Here is a 17,002-nt window from a genome sequence, read left to right as displayed (position 1 = left end):
TGTCTATGTAGATTGTCAGCTGGTGCCAAATAATTGCACAGTAGGTGATCTTCTGAATCAGTCTTAACCCAGGAAAAAGAGAAAACACAAGTCCTAGGGGGCATGTGTTCCATCTGTCTATTCCTCACCGGGTCATACAATTACAGGAAAGATCTAGGATGATGTTTTGAGTCCCTTGTGTTTACAATTTCATTTCTTTGGAAAGTTCCACGTCGAGGGTGCATGTTTTATGAAAACAAGCCTATGCTGTTAAGACAACTTAGTAACCAAGTGGGGGGAAAGCTACTTTTCTCTCAGCAGCTGAGTGTAGTGTATGATTATCCACCATATAATTTTGGTTTTCTGTCCTCTAATCTATGGTTTCATATTGCCTATCATCTACTCTGTGATCAAGCTGGACTTTGTCCCAGAGGGAGGGATCATAAAATGATTTACCGTCTATTGCCTTTCTTTATTTAGATTCCATGAGGATTTCCTGAAAGAGTTACCAAGGCTTAGTGTAGCTTCAGGTTGTGGAATATGTCTGAAAAGACACTTTGGAACCCTCTTACTCCTTGGAGATGGTGCCTTGTTAGTTTTTTCTCTTTCCCATCTTACCCACTTCTCCTCTTTCCCTTCTCACTGCTGTGCCCAGGTCCAGGCCCGCAGTTCTAGATGCTTGGATTACTTGAGTCTCCCCCACCCCTGCAGCATCCCTGCCTCCAGGTTCCTCGGTCTGATCCCTCCTGCTACCCCCACCCCCAAGCCTGAAGGCATGACGTCTCCAACAACACAGCAGCAGGCTCTCCAGCTCCTGTGACTAGAACCTTCACCGTAAGTTCCCAGCTGTCCCCACCCTACACATCCAACCTTATTAGGACCTTCTGGCTCCACACATCCCACTCTCCAGCCTCTGCTGGGCAGAAGACTCTCCTCACCATCCCACAAATGGGCCATACTTGTGTCAGCTTCTGCATTTCCACCCTCCCAGCCTGTCACTCTCTCCCTGTTCTACTCTGGTCCATCTCTCAAATCCCAGCTCTTGACATGTCTTGTCCATGGAAATCTCTCCACTCTCCAATTCTCTTCTCTGCTCATGGTGTCCCTTACTACTTCCATTGTGTTACCTCCCTCCCTTGGGGGAACAGCTACCGAGACCAAAGACCCAAGGCAGCTGGGGCATCTCCTCCTTGTCCCCCAGCAGCGCTGATGGCTCCACGCTCTCAACAGCAGCTCTCAGCATGGAAATAACGGCCGCCCTGCTGGAGCTGCCTGCTCATTGCAGATCACAGAGGATCTTGACCGGCCTCTTATCAAGCCCCAACCAGGTAGAAGACCCAGATCCTAACTGTGAAGGGCTGTTTCTCTGCCAATTCCAGGCTAATTGCTCTTAATTGTTGTCTTAAAAACTCCAATTCTTCAGTTTCTAATTATTTTTGAGAACTCATCTGCTACCCATGTCACCTCACCCCATGGGAAACTGAAGCTCTGGTGTGCAGGTGGGACGAAGCACACTTCCGCCCATTTCAAAGTTCCAATTTCCACAAGCCATGATGTCATTATAGTAAGCCAAAAAGAAAATCTTCGAAATCAAATTTTGGGAAGTTGCCTTTTCCATATCTCCTTGACTTATGCCCTTAGGCCACTTCTGGTTTTGTTTTGTTTTTACAAAACCATTGTGACAATATCATGAGGGCAGATAAAGTCCCCCCAATAAACTTGTGATGAATATACATGAAATAAATGACAGTAAAACTAAATAAATATACATGATTACAACTATCCTGAAAATTCAGTAGTAATCCACAGTGAAGCCGGTGCAGACTCAGTTTAGACATACTCTGCATTAGCAAAGTCTGTTGCATTCTGAAAGCTGACCTTTGGTAGAATTGAGCCGTTGGTTTTTTTCTGTTGTCTCTCCTTATATTTATCACTGGCAAAAGCCAGAGCTAGAGCAAGCCGACTTGCTCCTACACATGTCTTTTAAAGCCCAGTTTGCCTCCCCATAGTAGTTGCCACCCACTGCCTTCAAAGAAGCAGAGTATTCCAGGGTTTCAGGATTTCTGAGAAGCTATAAGATCACTGGGATAGGGAGGCGGAGGTGCAGTAAGTACCAGATGAGAAAATCTTACCTCAGCTTCTGACTGGCTGGGACAGTTATCTTATTAAGCTTGTCCATTCTTTTGGATGAGGGACACGAGTTGCCAACCAGTGGTAATGTCAGCAGTTCCTGGCCCTCCTAGGGAGCAGCATGGTAAGCCTCTGATCTCAGGGCTTCAGTCACTGGATCTGACTTCTGAGAGTGCAGGCTGCTGGCAAACACCCCTGCACTAGGGAGAAGTAAAACTTGCTGGAGCACATAGTCAAGTTTCATGTTTCTATGTAATCATGTGACCTGGGGAGCCAGCCAGCCAGCTTGGCTGATTACTCCACGTTGTGTAAACTTTGATAGCGAAACCTATTGGCCATGCAGATTTCTTTCCAGCTGCTTTCTTTTAAAATCAGGGTTGTTACCAGGTTGGGACAATGCTGCTGGCTGGTCACTACTTTCTGTTTGTCCCACATACATGTAGTCCCCAATTTTAGCAGGTGTCCGGCTGTCAGCAGAACTTCCTTGGTTCAAGAAAGAACTTAGAATAATCAATTCCATCTGAATGTCTTTTGGGGACTTCCTGAACATTTGCATCAAGTTATGGATAAGCCTTTTCCATTTATAGAACTATGACATGAAAAGGGGACTTTTATAGCACTGTTCCTCCAAATGTCTATCAGGGTGGCAGAGATACCATAGCAAGAGTTTACTCAGAAAGTCAGAGTCTGTCTTTTCCTGGGGTTCTATTTAAAATGGGATGGGCAATTCTTGGTGCAAGATCATTTGAAGGGGTGACCTGGGCCAGGGAAGATGATTTCCATTATAAATGGTGTGTCCTTATCAGCTGGTGGATTTCAGAGCTCCCCTGGTGATAGCCTGGTGCTCTCAAATAAAATCAGGATGTACTCATCTATTTCCCAAAACTGCAATTCCAACATCAGGAGGATGTCCTCTTAAAAGCAGTGTCACCCCATTCCCTGCATTTGTGCTATTCTTACCCACGGCTTATGTTATCCTTTCATCAGACCCAGCGGCATGCCAGACAAGGGGCATCCCGAGTACTGACAGGTGAGGCAAGGCGGAGGGAACCCTACCTGCCATGGCCTTGGCCGAACCCACCCAGGAAGCACTACTTCCCTCCTGGAAGACTTCACAATTCCTCTGCCTTGATCTGAAAAATCAGGCTTATCTGTCATTGAAAGAGCAGAAGGCAAAGTTAGGGTCAAGGAGAATGATAACAAGAAGGGCTCTTCCTTTTGTTCCTGGGCATACTTCCCTGCAGCAAACAGGGACGCCCTGGTCACCTCTATGAAGGAAAATGCAAGTGTGCCACCTCCATCAAGCCCTCTCCTGGGCCTGAAGAATATACAAGGGGACAAAGAAGAGGGGTCCTAGTTACCTCTCTGTTACAGACTCAAAGTCTGGCTGAAGCAAGATGGAGAAAGAGTAGACAGAAGAGGGGGGCTGGAGAGGAGGCAAAGGAGGAGGAGGACAAGGAGAAGCAGCCGTGGTAGTGGTAGAAGTGGATACATAGATGGATTTCTTCTCTCCTGGCCTCTTCTTTGCACAGAGATCCTATGGTTCTCCAGGTAACCTTGATTATCTACAGTCATGAACTGCATGTCAATTTCTGGTTCTACCAGATGTGGAAGGGTAGGGACTGTCTGCCTGGCCAGGCCAACAAGAGAGCAGACAAATCTTCATGAGAAAAATGCAAGCCCTTTGTTTCCTCTGATGGTTTATTTCCCCCAGTCCAGTAGCTTGATTTTCTTGCAGTATATTCTAAAAGATCTCCAGACCACTGCTATTCCTTTCCCTCAGCTCTTAGCTGAAAGAAACAAGGAAATCAATATGGTCAAGGCACACACATTGTCATCAAAGACCAGGAAAGCTGGGCTTCACTGAAGGGATGGTCACACTCAGCTCACTTCTTCTGAAGTACTGTAAAGTGCACCCATTGGCCCCTTGACTTTTGTCCCCACTAAACCATTCTCTTCAGCACCTGGGTTGGCAACTTCTTATTTCCCCAGAGAAAAAGACAGGCGCAAGGGTCACACTTCTGCTTTTTCTTTTTACAGCCACTTGTCTTTCTTCTTTTTACTGTATTTAGTCTGACATGATGAAAATGAAAGTCTGCTTTTCCAGACTGGACATTTTGCCCCGGGTGGTGTGTGGTGTAACCACCTGGTGTTCCAGGCCTTCCACAATAGCTCTACACCTGGAACTGGCTTACCAGGAAGTTCAGTGCAAGTGTGGAAAGGAACACTTGGTGACTTATAAATGAGGTGAGACCACAGCCTGCTTCTCTAGCACATGTGGAACAGCACACCATGATAAGCATTCCGACCTGATCTACAGGCACAATGGATGAGGAAATTAGTATATCAGAAGATTGACAGATGACAAATGGACACTTCCAACCTGAAATAAAATATAAGGTGTAATCACTCTGGAAACAATTGGGATTATTCCAGTAAATTTGATAACATATCTATGACGCTGTATAGATCATAAATGTGAGTGTTCCTAATAATGTAGGCCAAGGTCATGTGCACACATTTTCATAGAAGCACTGTTCTAGAAGAAAAAAAAAACAACCAATTTTCCCTCAAAAGAAAAATAATTGTGGCATAGTTACATAATGGAGTACTACTCAACAGTAAAAATTGATGAACTTCATATATATCACTATGGATAAATAATAATTTGAGGAGAAAAGACAAACTAAAGAAGCTTAGGTAGTATGATTTCATTCACATTAAGGTTAGAGACATATAAAACAAAATGTTATTTAGGATACACACATATGCAGCAAAACCAACAAAGAGAATAATAAATGTAAAAGTCAGATGTGCGGTTATCTTAGAATGAGATTGGAGTGAAGGGGCACATAGGGTTTCCAAACAATGGCAGTGGCCTATGTCTTAAGTTGAATGGTGGGCATAAATGTTCATTTTAATGTTTTTATATCTCACCCATATTGTAGGTATTTATTTAAAAAGTAAATATTTAATAAAAAGAAAACATGGCTTAGGATTATTGGGGAAAACCAAAATAGCATGCCTAAATCTAAGTCAACTCTGTGAGATGACAAGGCTTTGACAGATGACAGATTATCCTGGATCTTGGGACAAGATCGAACCAGATCACTCTTGGGTCCTTTCTCTCGCATCTCTGGAGGAAAACTACAACACATGCTATTGAATGCTCCTGTGTTTCCTTTACTATGCTGACATTTATATTACGTCCTCAGCAAGGGTAAGTCACTGATCCACAGTTATGCCACTTATCAATGGAAAAACTGGGATTCAGACCCCCCAAGTCTGTCTCCACAGTCTAAGCTGCTAATCACAGGGCTCTGCCATTGCAAGAGAGAGCTTTGGTGAGGGCCCTGCCCTGACATTGACCTTGGGTGAGTCATTTAGTCTCCCTGACTTCAACTTCTCACTTTTAGAACATAGGAGCAGGGACTCAGGAGGACTTGGGCTCCTTTTGACTTGGAATCTGAACATTGCCAAAGTAACCGGCAATTCTCTAGCACTAGCCAAAACAAAAGTTTCCAGAAAAGAATTCTTTGATTCTCTTTATAAGACTGCTTCCTACGGAGGGGATGGATGGCTGTGGCAATTACAAAAATCTGGAGGTTTTCCTAGTTCTCACTGGGACGGGGAAGTCAGTCCCAGTTCAACCTATATGCTCTGCTATAACCACCCATCGACTGCTGTTCCCCAGCAGGACCAGTTAAAACAAACTGCAAAAGGAAGAAGGCACTGTGTGGTGTTGGTACTACTCAGTCTGCTCCTACGCAGAACCATCATCTACTCTCGTGATGTTCAGCCTGACAACAACCCTGTGGGGGTTACTATTATCATTCTTATTTAAAGATAGTCTGAGCCTCAGGAAAGTGACACGATTTACATCCACCCGGTTTTCCTGACCCATCAGCTGGGGTCCCTAACCCCCAAGTCATTCATTCTCTTTTCCTTTCTGGTGCCCCTTTCTTGGGAAGGGGTAGGGGGCGCATTCTGCAGCAACCAAAGCCCAGTCGCTCTCTGACACAGGAAAATGGAGCAGGAGCTTTGCCAATGGTCAGGCCCAAGGCTGGTATTCTCAGCTAGTGCCAGCTAAGGGCACCGATGGAAGATGCGCTGGGAGGAGGCCAAGGAGCCTGCAAGACAGTGGAGGAAAATAGCAGAAGAGGATCGGGAGACAAACAGAAAAGGAAGTGCGGTTGAGGCTGGTAGCAGTTTGTTCTCCTCTTTTGTGGCAGGAGAGGCAATAAGGGAGGAAGAAGGAAGCTTGAGCAAATGAGCAAGGGCCCTTTTAAGCTCAAAGTTGTTCTTTCTATGACAGTTTCTATCAGTTCTCTATTTTATCTGTAGTAAACTTAACATTCTGTCTATCAAACTGGCCTGGAGTAAGCCCTGTATTTTAAGGGAACAATTTAGATGAAAACAGCCTGTACTCATCGCGCTGATCCAAGCCCTGTTGAAAAGAATGTTGCAGCAGCCTATTGGGACGGACAGTTCCTGGCCTGTGTGTCTTCTTCATCTCTCCACCACCCTGTGAAAGGTTCCTGCCATCACCTGCTCTCCCTCGAGCCTTGGCCTCGCCCCTTGCTACTTCAAAGCTAGACCCACGCCCACCCTCAGGCTTCTAACAACAGACCCTTCTTTAGGGCTTTGGAGGCTTTTCTGTTCTTCTAGAACCACTATGGATGCCATGCACACTCCTAGTGACTGAGACTCCTTGATGATCCATCTTATTCCACACAGATTCCTAGTAGGTGACAATCTCTGGTCAGACTGGCCACCAAACCACCATTTTCTCTCATCAGTCATATGACCCAACCACTAATGCAAAACAGCCATCCAGAAACAGGCCACCGGGAGCCCAGGTGGTTCTCAACAGTCAGGCCACCATAAAGCCAAAGAGCAGGAAAGGGTAGAAAGGCAGAGTTCTCTGGCCTTGTGATGAGTACCTCAGAAGTAGGGAAACCAAGACAAGGCTCGTGGCCTCCAACAGTGGAGGCCCTATCCTTCGGGAGAAGTCCTCAAAAGCACAGGATGTGGCTGTTTGTTCCTGTTACCTTTTATCTGATGAAAAAAGTCTCTGGTCTTCCTACTCAAGTCGTCCATGTGGGTTCAGAAGGTCCCCAAATAAAAGAAAGACTTGAGCAAATGAGATAGTTCATGTTCTTGGATAGATGATTCAGCATTATAAAGATGTCCATTCTCTCCAATTTACATGATGTAAAAGTTTAATGTATCCCATTTGAAATAGCAATAGGACTCTCCCGCTCTGCTCAGGCTGGCACTAGACAAGTGGATTCTAAGTTTCTGTATGAAAATAAACAGGCAAGAAAAGCCATGAAAACCCTGATAAAGAAGATCAAGGGGGTAGAAAGGGCCTCGCTCAGCCAGATATTAAAGCACATTGAAGCCTATCTAGTAAAAACAGGATGGTAAAAGTAATAATAATAATAATAAAATAAAATACTACCAAAAAGACAAAACAGTACAGTATGGTGGTATTGCTGTGTGGCCAATGGAACTACAGGGAAAATGCAGACATAAATTGGAGAATGTAAGGAAACGAAGCCTGTTATGAGTGTGAATACTTAATGGAGAAAAGATGGGCTTTTTAACAAATGAGAAAATTATAAAGCCATTAGGAAAAAGACAAAAGATCAGATTTATACCTCAAATCATTTCCCATGGAAAACACCCAATGGATCCAAGATCTAAATATAAGAAGTGAAGAAACCACAGTTAAATTACTTTAAAACCTTAATTATGACTTAAAATCTAGAAGTAATGAAAAAATATTTTGATAAATTTAGCTAAAGAAATAGAGAAGATTTTCATGCAAAAAAATACCATCATAAGCAACATCAAAAAATATAGGGTCAACTTAAAAAATTGCGAATAAATAAATAAAATATATAGGGTCTACAAACTGGCAGTAGAGAGTTACATTATGTTTTACAATAAAAGGCTACTCTTTTTAGTGGATCAGGAGCTCATTAAAGTTGAGAGAGAAACCCAGCTCCGCCGCCCCCGCCCCCCGCAAAAAAAACCCTAGACAAAAAGTGAACAAAAATGGTCTTTAAATGCATGAAAAGATATTCAATCACACTTCTATTAAGAGAGAGATAATTATAACCAGGCTGACGAAATATCTCACATATCAGATTTTGCAGATCTTAAAGCCTGATGATAGAATGTTGTTGAAGCTCTAATGAAACATTTTTTTTAGAGAGAGAGAAAGAGAGAATTTTTCGGCGGACACAGCATCTTTGTTTGTATGTGGTGCTGAGGATTGAACCCAGCGCCGTGCGCATGCCAGGCGAGCACACTACCGCTTAAGCCACATCCCCAGCCCATGAAACACTTTTTTATAAAATATATTTTTAATTGCAGATGGACACAATATCTTTATTTATTTTTACATTGTGCTGAGGATGGAACCCAGTGCCTCATGTATGCAAGGCAAACTTTCTACCATTGAGCTACAACCCCAGCCCCCTCTGACGAAACACTTTGGCTTGCAAAGTGTCACATTCCTGAGAAGTGAAATGGGCAATACATAACAAAATTATTTGCATTTGCCTTGTGACCCAGGAATCACTTCTAGGATCCTATCCTGAAGAGACACCTTCACACATATATACATGCAACATCTGCATATAATTGATAATTGTAGTTACATTGGCAATAGCAAAAAAATTGAAAACCTAAATGTCTGTCAGTAGGATCTGGTTGTATAAATTTTGGTATATACATATAATATGTATACACATATGCACACACACTTATTATTGCAGATATAATCTTGGGAGTGGTAAATCAGAAGCTAATAAAAATTGTCACCCATGGGAGACAGAAGGAAACAGGAAATAGAGCTAAAGTGATAAGGATGTAGGTAGATTTTATGGCTCTTTTTTATTAATTTCTGACATTTTTTTAAACGTTAGAAAGTTCTTTATTATTCATTCTTATTAAGCACCAGCTTAATACTGCATAAAATTTCAAGTTATCCTTCAACAACTCACCCCAACCCCCAAATTCTTGATCAAGAGCTTTTCAAGTAGTCATGCTCTCTTCTTGCTTCTGTATAAAACTTTAAGAGATAAAGGCAAAGGGTCGAATACATCTTGCTGTGAAATGCTGCCCAAGGTGCTGGAGACTGGCTGCCCAGGCGCCCTTCATTGCCCAGGTCCTGAAAGACTCTTGTTCATGAACTGTCTCTTCACAAAGCAAGTCCACCACTTGCTGGGTTTATCATTCTGAGGGTCAAAAACTTTCTCACAAAGTCTCAGTCCAGTCTCTTGCCTTAGCTGCTGTAGGTAGGCTCGCATGACTTCGTCTTCCTATTTGTTCGCAGGTTTGGCATAAATTGCATTAAGTGGAAAACCAGGCTCTCCAGGAATGGGAAAATTAGTGATTCCCAGGGTATACATTTCTTTCTCACCTTGGCTTTTGGAATTGTACTTTTGGAGTTTCTTTAGACACTCAGAAATGTACAAGACATTGGCCTTGAAGTAATAGATGGCTTCATCCACAATATCTGTATCTTTTGTCTCTCTAGGGGCAGGTCCTTTGAACTGACTTCTGATAGGCAACAGGGCCATGTTTCCAATGAGTTTGGTGTCGGGGTCCATGAGGGAAGAGTGGTAAGCCGGCATCTTGGCGGCGCTGGGGTTTGGACTCAGAGGAGCAAGATCTAGTTAAAGCGCTGCGCTTCCGGTCTCAATTTCTGACATTTAAACTAGGTAACTGTGTGACATATCCTAAAAATAGAATTAAAGCAAAAAGAAAAAAAACCTTAAAAATAAAAAAAACAGAAACAAAATAAATTTCAGCCATAATGTATTCACAGAGGAGAATTATTTCAAGTAACTGTGAACACAGTTCTCAGAGAAATGTATTCAACAATGAAAATAACTGCAAAGAGACTGTGCTTAGTTTTTTGTATTTTTAGTCGAAAAATATGTAGAGTGATTGTTGAGGTGATTTTCATATAGTACAAAAATTAGTAGGAACCAAGGTTTATAGTTTAATAAAGAAAAATATGAACACAAATTCAAAGAAGAAAACATTTGGTAATATTAAATTTAGTTGGAAATATCCAGCTGCATCATGATTAACTAATACTAAACATCGGAACTTCTTAGAAGTGATGAAATTTCAAATTTTAGACACATGGAAAAATGCTCAATCACACTTTTATTAAGAAAAGAGTAGATTCCCCACCAAAACTGGGCAGGGGCTCCTGTTGAAGACAGCATAGATTTCAGGTATGGGTGGGAAAAGTAGAAAATGAACCTGAGCCCTCTTATTTTTTCTTTCTCCTCAGAAAGCAAAGAGATGCTGAAAGATAGTGATGTCAGAAGAACATAGGAGCAACTCCTTGAAGGGGGTTCCAGGAGAAAATTTTGAGATAATTTGAGTATTCAAAAGAATAATGACTGTATTTTAAAACCTCAAACAAGCCGGGTGTGGTGGCACATGCCTGTAATCCCAGCCTCTTGGGAGGCTGAGGAAGGAGGATTGCAAGTTCAAAGCCAGCCTCAGCAAAAGCAAGGCGCTAAGCAACTCAGTGAGACCCTGTTTCTAAATAAAATACAAAATAGGGCTGGGAATGTGGCTCAGTGGTCGAGTGCCCCTGAGTTCAATCCCTGGTACCACAGGAAAAAAATAATAATAATAAAATAAAACCTCAAACAAATAAAAATCCACTAGTCCATAATAATAAAACTAAAAACATCATTTGCTAACCTTGGAGGTTACTATTTTATCAAGTCCACAATGAGAAATTTTAAAAACTAGATTAATTGCATTGACTCTGATATTTCAAGGAGGAATTGAAAATCCTACTTGACTTTCACAGAAAAATGCTAATTAGTAATTGCAGGATGAAGGTTAGAATAAGAAAAATCATCATTTAGCAACCTGAAATAAATAGTTGGTTGAGCCAAAGACCACCATCAATTAATGCCAAAATGAGTTGTTGAAATGTTCCAATGGTAACACAGCCCATCTGTCTCATCCGGAGATCACTGGCTAACTGCAAAGTTGACCTTTTCAGATCTGAGATCTGGCTGTCATTACCTTAATCATATGATCAAACTCAACAGTATTCATATTGCTTTCTGATGTGTTATGAAACTAAGTACATCCATCTCACTTATGAAGTATTCTTGCCATAAATATTCACTCTCAGTCTAACTTGTAGATTTACCTTTCACCTTCCATAGAGTGGACATACAATTAATCATCCTAATGAGAGCATTCTGGGGAGTGAATGATTAACAAGCATGCTATGCCCAAGCTGTAAACTGGATATTCCTGGACACAAGGAATACAAGGTCCTTTGAAACTTACAAAATAAGGGGATAAAAGAGCAAGTTGGGCAGCATTAGGAGGAAATAGTAATCATTTAAGAATTCCAAATGTTAGGGCTGGGGTGGTGGCTCAGTGGTAGAGCGCTTGTCTAGCATGCGTGAGGCACTGGTTTGATTGGTTTGATTCCCAGAACTGCATATAAATAAATAAAATAAAGGTACTTGACAGCAAAAAAAAAAAAAAAAAAGATTAAAAGTAAAAAAAAAAATTCCAAATGTGGAGAGTCTACAAGGCAACTACTTGGTCTTCTAAAAAAGTGGGGAGAGGAGTAAAGGAAATATTCAAAATTAAATCAGACTCAAGACCCGTGACAACCAATGCCATGCATGAACTTAAATAGGATATTGGTTTAAGGAAACCAACTACAGAAATAATTTGTGGACAGCTGGAGAAATATTCTGAATATTAGGTATCCAGGAATTATTAATGTGTTTGGGCCTGATAATGGTATTGTGGTAATGAAGGAGAAAATCCTTATTAGGGTTTTTTTTTGGGGGGGTGGGGGAGACATGCACTGAAGGATTTAAGTTTTAAGGGTTATGATGTCTATGATTTAAATGGTTTAGAAAAAAATGTTAGCAATGGTTGAAGCGGGTTGATGGGTGTCTGTATTCACTGTGCCATTTTTCATCTTTTCCACATATTTGAAATTTTCATGTAAGAATTTTTTAAAAATGGCTGAACTCCAAATGTCTCGACTCCTTAGTCCCCTCTAAAGAGTCACTGGGAGCATTGGAATTGCCAGTGACAAGCCTTCCTCCTATGCTGCCTTCATAAAAGGAGAAGAAAATCCTGCTTGGGAGACATCTGGTATAGTCTTTCCATCTTGCATGTATTAATCCCAATCTTAACCATTTTCTAATTTCTAGTGGCCTTCCCAAATCTCACTCAATGCCTACTTTCTTTCAGAAGCTTGTCTCATTTCATTCAGGTCTACTCCTCTGATCTCCATCTCTTCTTCTCATATTTACTTATTTATTTATTTGTACTGGGGACTAAACCCAGGGGCGCTTTTTCACTGAGCCACATCCCCAGCCCTTTTTATTTTTATTTTGAGACAGGGTCTCACTAAATTGCTGAGACTGACCTCAAACTTGTGATCCTCCTGCGTCAGCCTTCCAAATCGCTGGGGTTACAGGCTTGTGCTACCGCGTCCGGCCATCTCTTCATTTTTGGACTACAGTTTTGATGTTTATCCATAAACCAACTCTTTAGTATTTGCTATACTATATATTCCATTACTTTAGTAAGATTATAAACACCCCTGTGAAAGGACTGTATTCTATTTCTTTGCTCTTTTTTTATAGCAAACATAAAACTAGAATATTATTTATAAATTACAAAAACTTCCTGAATTAAATATGAAAGTTATTAAAAGACATCCACAAAACTATGAAATAAAAAGTAGTAGCTGTGAGATGCAACTACTGTTCAAATTTAAGAATCAAATAGATGTTTAAAATAATTGAAATTCTAATGCTAATGCAGGAACAGGAACTATGTGGCCATGAAAAAATCTTGCTTCTTGACCACAATACTTCTCCAATAGAGCCTGAGCATAGACTTAGCATCCTTCTCAAAATGCATCCAGGAAGTACTCAAAGTGACACTTCAGCAGAAAATTGTTTACCATGTCTGTCCTTAGATTGAGGAATCAAACTTTTGCCTCCCCTGGAACTCATCATCTGCATGGAACTCCAATGCGACAGTCTCTGTCATGTTGCTTCCCTGATCCCACTCAGGTGGCTTACCTACGTATGTCCAAACTCTTTCCCTAGTCCCCAGGAGGTCCAAATAAATCCCTGGCCTTCCCAGGCCTCACCAATCTTCCTCTATCACCATCCTTGGATCAGTCTCCTCTGGAGGACGTCATCCCCTGCAGTACAGAACTCTGATTGCCCCATTGCAGAGTGTCCTGAGGTTAGACTACATTCACGGTCCTGCATTCATAGCATTTGTTAGACCTGGAATAGGCCTTAGAGAGAGTTGCTAGCTTTAGCAAATGAAAATGCAGCATGCCTAGTTTAATTTTAGATTAAAAAAAATGATTTTTTAAGTAAAAGCCTGTCCCAAATATGACATAGTATTATGTATTTTATCTGGCAAACCTCAGGGAAGAAGAAAACCAAGCCCCAGAGAGTGAAGTGGTCTGTAAAAGTCCATTTCAGACAAAGACTCCAAACCAGAAAAAAACACACACAAACAAACAGAGTAGAAAGAACTAAAACCTCTTTACTCCCAACTCACATATTATTATGTGTTTTTTTGTTTGTTTGGGGGTATTTGTTTGTTTGTTTGTTTGTTTTTTGGCAAAGAACACATCTGTGGTTGAGATGTATTTAATCAGAACAAGGAAGCCGATTGTTTATAAAAAAAAATTATTTTGTTCATGTGTTTTAAATTATTGAACTAAATAATTTGGGCTCCTGTGGCAAAAAGGTTTAAGAAAGTTCTCACATCTCTGAGCTCTAGTTATCTGAGTGAAAGAATTCAAATTCCCTCATAAAAAATGGCAAATCAAAGACTGACAGACCAGAAATGTCAAACAGTGTAGGTGGTGGCCTTAAAATGAATGAGAACCAAGTGGATCACCATCGTCCTCCCAGACCATGACTGCCTGGCCCATGAGATTTCAATATTCTGCTCCTCTATAGATGGAAAGATCCTGCATATAAATGAACAAATAGAAACCCACTTTATATAGTAGATATATATGGATCACCTATAACATAACTATATAGATTTTTTTTCAAATTAGTAAGTAGAAGACATTAGAATACCCCACAAGAACATGAATAAAGAGCATAAAAGGTTGATTCACAAAAGAGGAGGTATGAGTGGCTGATAATGATATAAACAAGTCCACAGTCTTACTAAAGCACAGAAATGCAAATTAAATCAAGTATAAGATGCCAATTTAACCTATCAAAATTAGTTAAAAATTAATAATATTCAAGTTTGTCAAAGGACATTGCTAAATGGGTACTCTTGCTGAAAAATGTACTATAAATTGATAGGAATTTCTTAAAGTAATTTAGTAATGTGTATAAAATTCTTAAAATGTTCATGTACTTAAGAGAAAGTGAAAATTTTCTGAAGTTTTCCCTAAGTTAAGCATTATTTATAAAAGTACACAATTAGATTCTATGATGTAAATATCCAATGATAATGCAATAATTTTACAAATTGTAATCTATCCATAGTATGAATAGAAAACAATATTTAGAAACAATATTTAATAGAATAATCAATATAAACAATATTTCCAAATAATCTATGGTGATATGGGAAAATCAAACCATAAAGAAATCGGACTTGAAATTTTCCAGATAATTTATGGACGATTATAGTTAATGAGTCACATTATAATCACACACACACACACACACACACACACACACACAAAACACACAAAACACAGAAACATTAACAATAATTATCTCCAGATGACTGTCATGTCTACTTTAAACTTTCCTGATTTCTAAATAGATCTTTTATTTGTTTTTAAAAATAGGGTAAAAATTTAAAAGCTGTTTACTGTACAGGTAAAATAATACCACCTTGTGTTGGTTTCATAGGACTGCCATAACAATGTATGGCAAATTTGGTGACTTAAAACAACAGAAATTTACTATCTCCCAGTTCTGGAGGCCGGAAGTCCAGCATGGAGTTGTCCGCAGGGCTGTGTGAAAGAACCCTCCGCTCCTGCTCCTTGTAGCTCCAGGCTCTCCTTGCTTGTGACTGTGTAACTCCTCGACCTCTGTCTTCCCCTGGTCTTTTCTCTCTGTGTCTCTTGCAAGAATACTTGCTACTGAATTTAAAACTCATCTATTTAATATATCATGATTTCAAATTGAGATCTTTAATTAATTATATTTGCAAAGACCTCCCCCTTTCCAAAAAGGGTGACATTCACAGGTTCCCAGTGTTAGGGCATAGACACATCTTCCCGGGGCAAATATTCAACCTGCTGCACACCAATAAGATGATAGAGGATAAGTCACTTGACTTTAAGTATCAAATACATGATATTTTCTCTTGTCCTAAGAGAAAACCACAAGTGATAGAAAACCCAACTCAGGCTGGACTAAGTAAGAAAGTAAGTAGTTGAGTAATCCAAGTGTCCTGTGGCTGGGCAGGCAGGAGAATTCAGGCCCAAATACTATGGTTAGGACCATTTCCCCACACTTTCTGGACCTCCTGGCTAGTTCCTTCTTTCAGAGTGGCTAGATGGCTTTTTCAGTGAGTAGCTGGATCCAAATCATACTATCCACTGAGAGACAATTTAACTTTTTGAGAATTTTGTGAACCTATTATTAACACAGCCATTATTTGGAAAACAACAACAACAACATAAGATTGAAATTAAATAAATTATTTTTAAAAGAAAGGTAATAAATACTCTGCACTCACCTCTTCCTCATTATTTTACTTTTATTTATGCTTTTGAGATTATTAACATTTGTTCCATCTATATAATAATGGAATAATGTTGTGCTACTATACATTTCTTCTCAAATTCATGTTCACTGACATTATGGGGGAACTTAAAATCAGTCATAGTAGAAGTATTTTTACCACAGGATCTGGCAAATGCTACAAATCAGGAATTTTTTTTTCCCAAGAGCCAGTCATTAACCATTCACTGACACACACACCACTCTGGCCCAGGTTCAAGTACAAGGGAATGGAGACATACCCTCAGACAAAGTGATGATCCAATTTCATTGGATATTTTGGTCACATCTCCATTTCTGAACTGAACACCAGGGCTGGGGGAAATTGATGCTTTGATCTCCATTATGAAGCTAGGTGAGAGGCCCACCCAAACCTATAGATTTAGGGTCATACCCACATGAATATCAGGAGCTGTCAATGGAAGGAGGAGAAGATGGCTATTGGGGAAAACTTATAGTAGTATTACCACAAAATATTGTAAAGTAATAGGCTACACATCATCTCAATCTCCCCTAAACCTCAAGGTCTCATTCATCCATTCATTTTAGACAAAATGTGCATGATGTTGGACAGTGAGGCTCCTGGTAAGTGAAGTGAGATGGGTAGTCCCTGACATGAGAGGTCTTCCCCAGTCTCTAATCTTCCCCTTTGGAAGGATAATGACTCACTCTTTTCTCCTAGGTTAGTGGAGAACACATATTCAAACAAATAATTGCAAAATGATGTGATGTGTGCATTCCTAGAGATGTGTAAAGGCTGGGCTGAGGGCTAGTGGGGGAGTTAGGAAAATGGGGACAGCTCCCAGGGAGGGTGTGTGAGCTGGACCTTTGCATACACATAGGCAAGAGAAGCACAGAGGAGAGTTGATGTTCCTGGGGCACCACGGGAGCAATGGCCCCTCAGTGTCACCCAGCTTCCTTCGCGCCTCCTCTCCTCTTCCAACCCTCTAAATTCCTCAGGAAGGTGGGGTTCCTCTCTCGCTCTTCTTTCTATTCTGAGTCAAAAACTGGAAACCAGAATGGGAGTCACACAAAAGCATCGCTTGGTGCACCCTTGCATGGAGGAC

The 17,002-nt window shown here is 40.7% G+C and overlaps 2 protein-coding genes and 1 pseudogene across 10 annotated transcripts in view; 1 reads left to right on the top strand and 2 right to left on the bottom strand.

Annotated features, from left to right (window-relative positions):
- Positions 1-2,347, bottom strand: part of Blnk (B cell linker) — a 68,678-nt gene extending 66,331 nt beyond the window's left edge. For 2 of the 3 annotated variants that reach the window (XM_040273756.2, XM_013362857.4), the window contains exon 1: positions 2,112-2,347. Coding sequence is in view for 2 of the 3 variants with exons in the window: in XM_013362857.4 (XP_013218311.1) it covers positions 2,112-2,158 (47 nt within the window). In the remaining variant the exon portion in view is untranslated. The remainder of the gene's footprint in view (positions 1-2,111) is intronic. The other variant, XM_005335282.3, reaches the window with a different exon arrangement.
- Positions 1-17,002, top strand: part of Dntt (DNA nucleotidylexotransferase) — a 193,361-nt gene that overhangs the window by 123,067 nt on the left and 53,292 nt on the right. The window lies entirely within an intron of this gene.
- Positions 9,032-9,841, bottom strand: LOC144371610 (actin-related protein 2/3 complex subunit 3 pseudogene; annotated as a pseudogene).

The sequence above is a fragment of the Ictidomys tridecemlineatus genome, chromosome 1 (genome assembly GCF_052094955.1).
Source record: "Ictidomys tridecemlineatus isolate mIctTri1 chromosome 1, mIctTri1.hap1, whole genome shotgun sequence".
Lineage (NCBI taxonomy): Eukaryota > Metazoa > Chordata > Mammalia > Rodentia > Sciuridae > Ictidomys > Ictidomys tridecemlineatus.
This window is presented reverse-complemented; position numbering and strand designations above follow the sequence as displayed.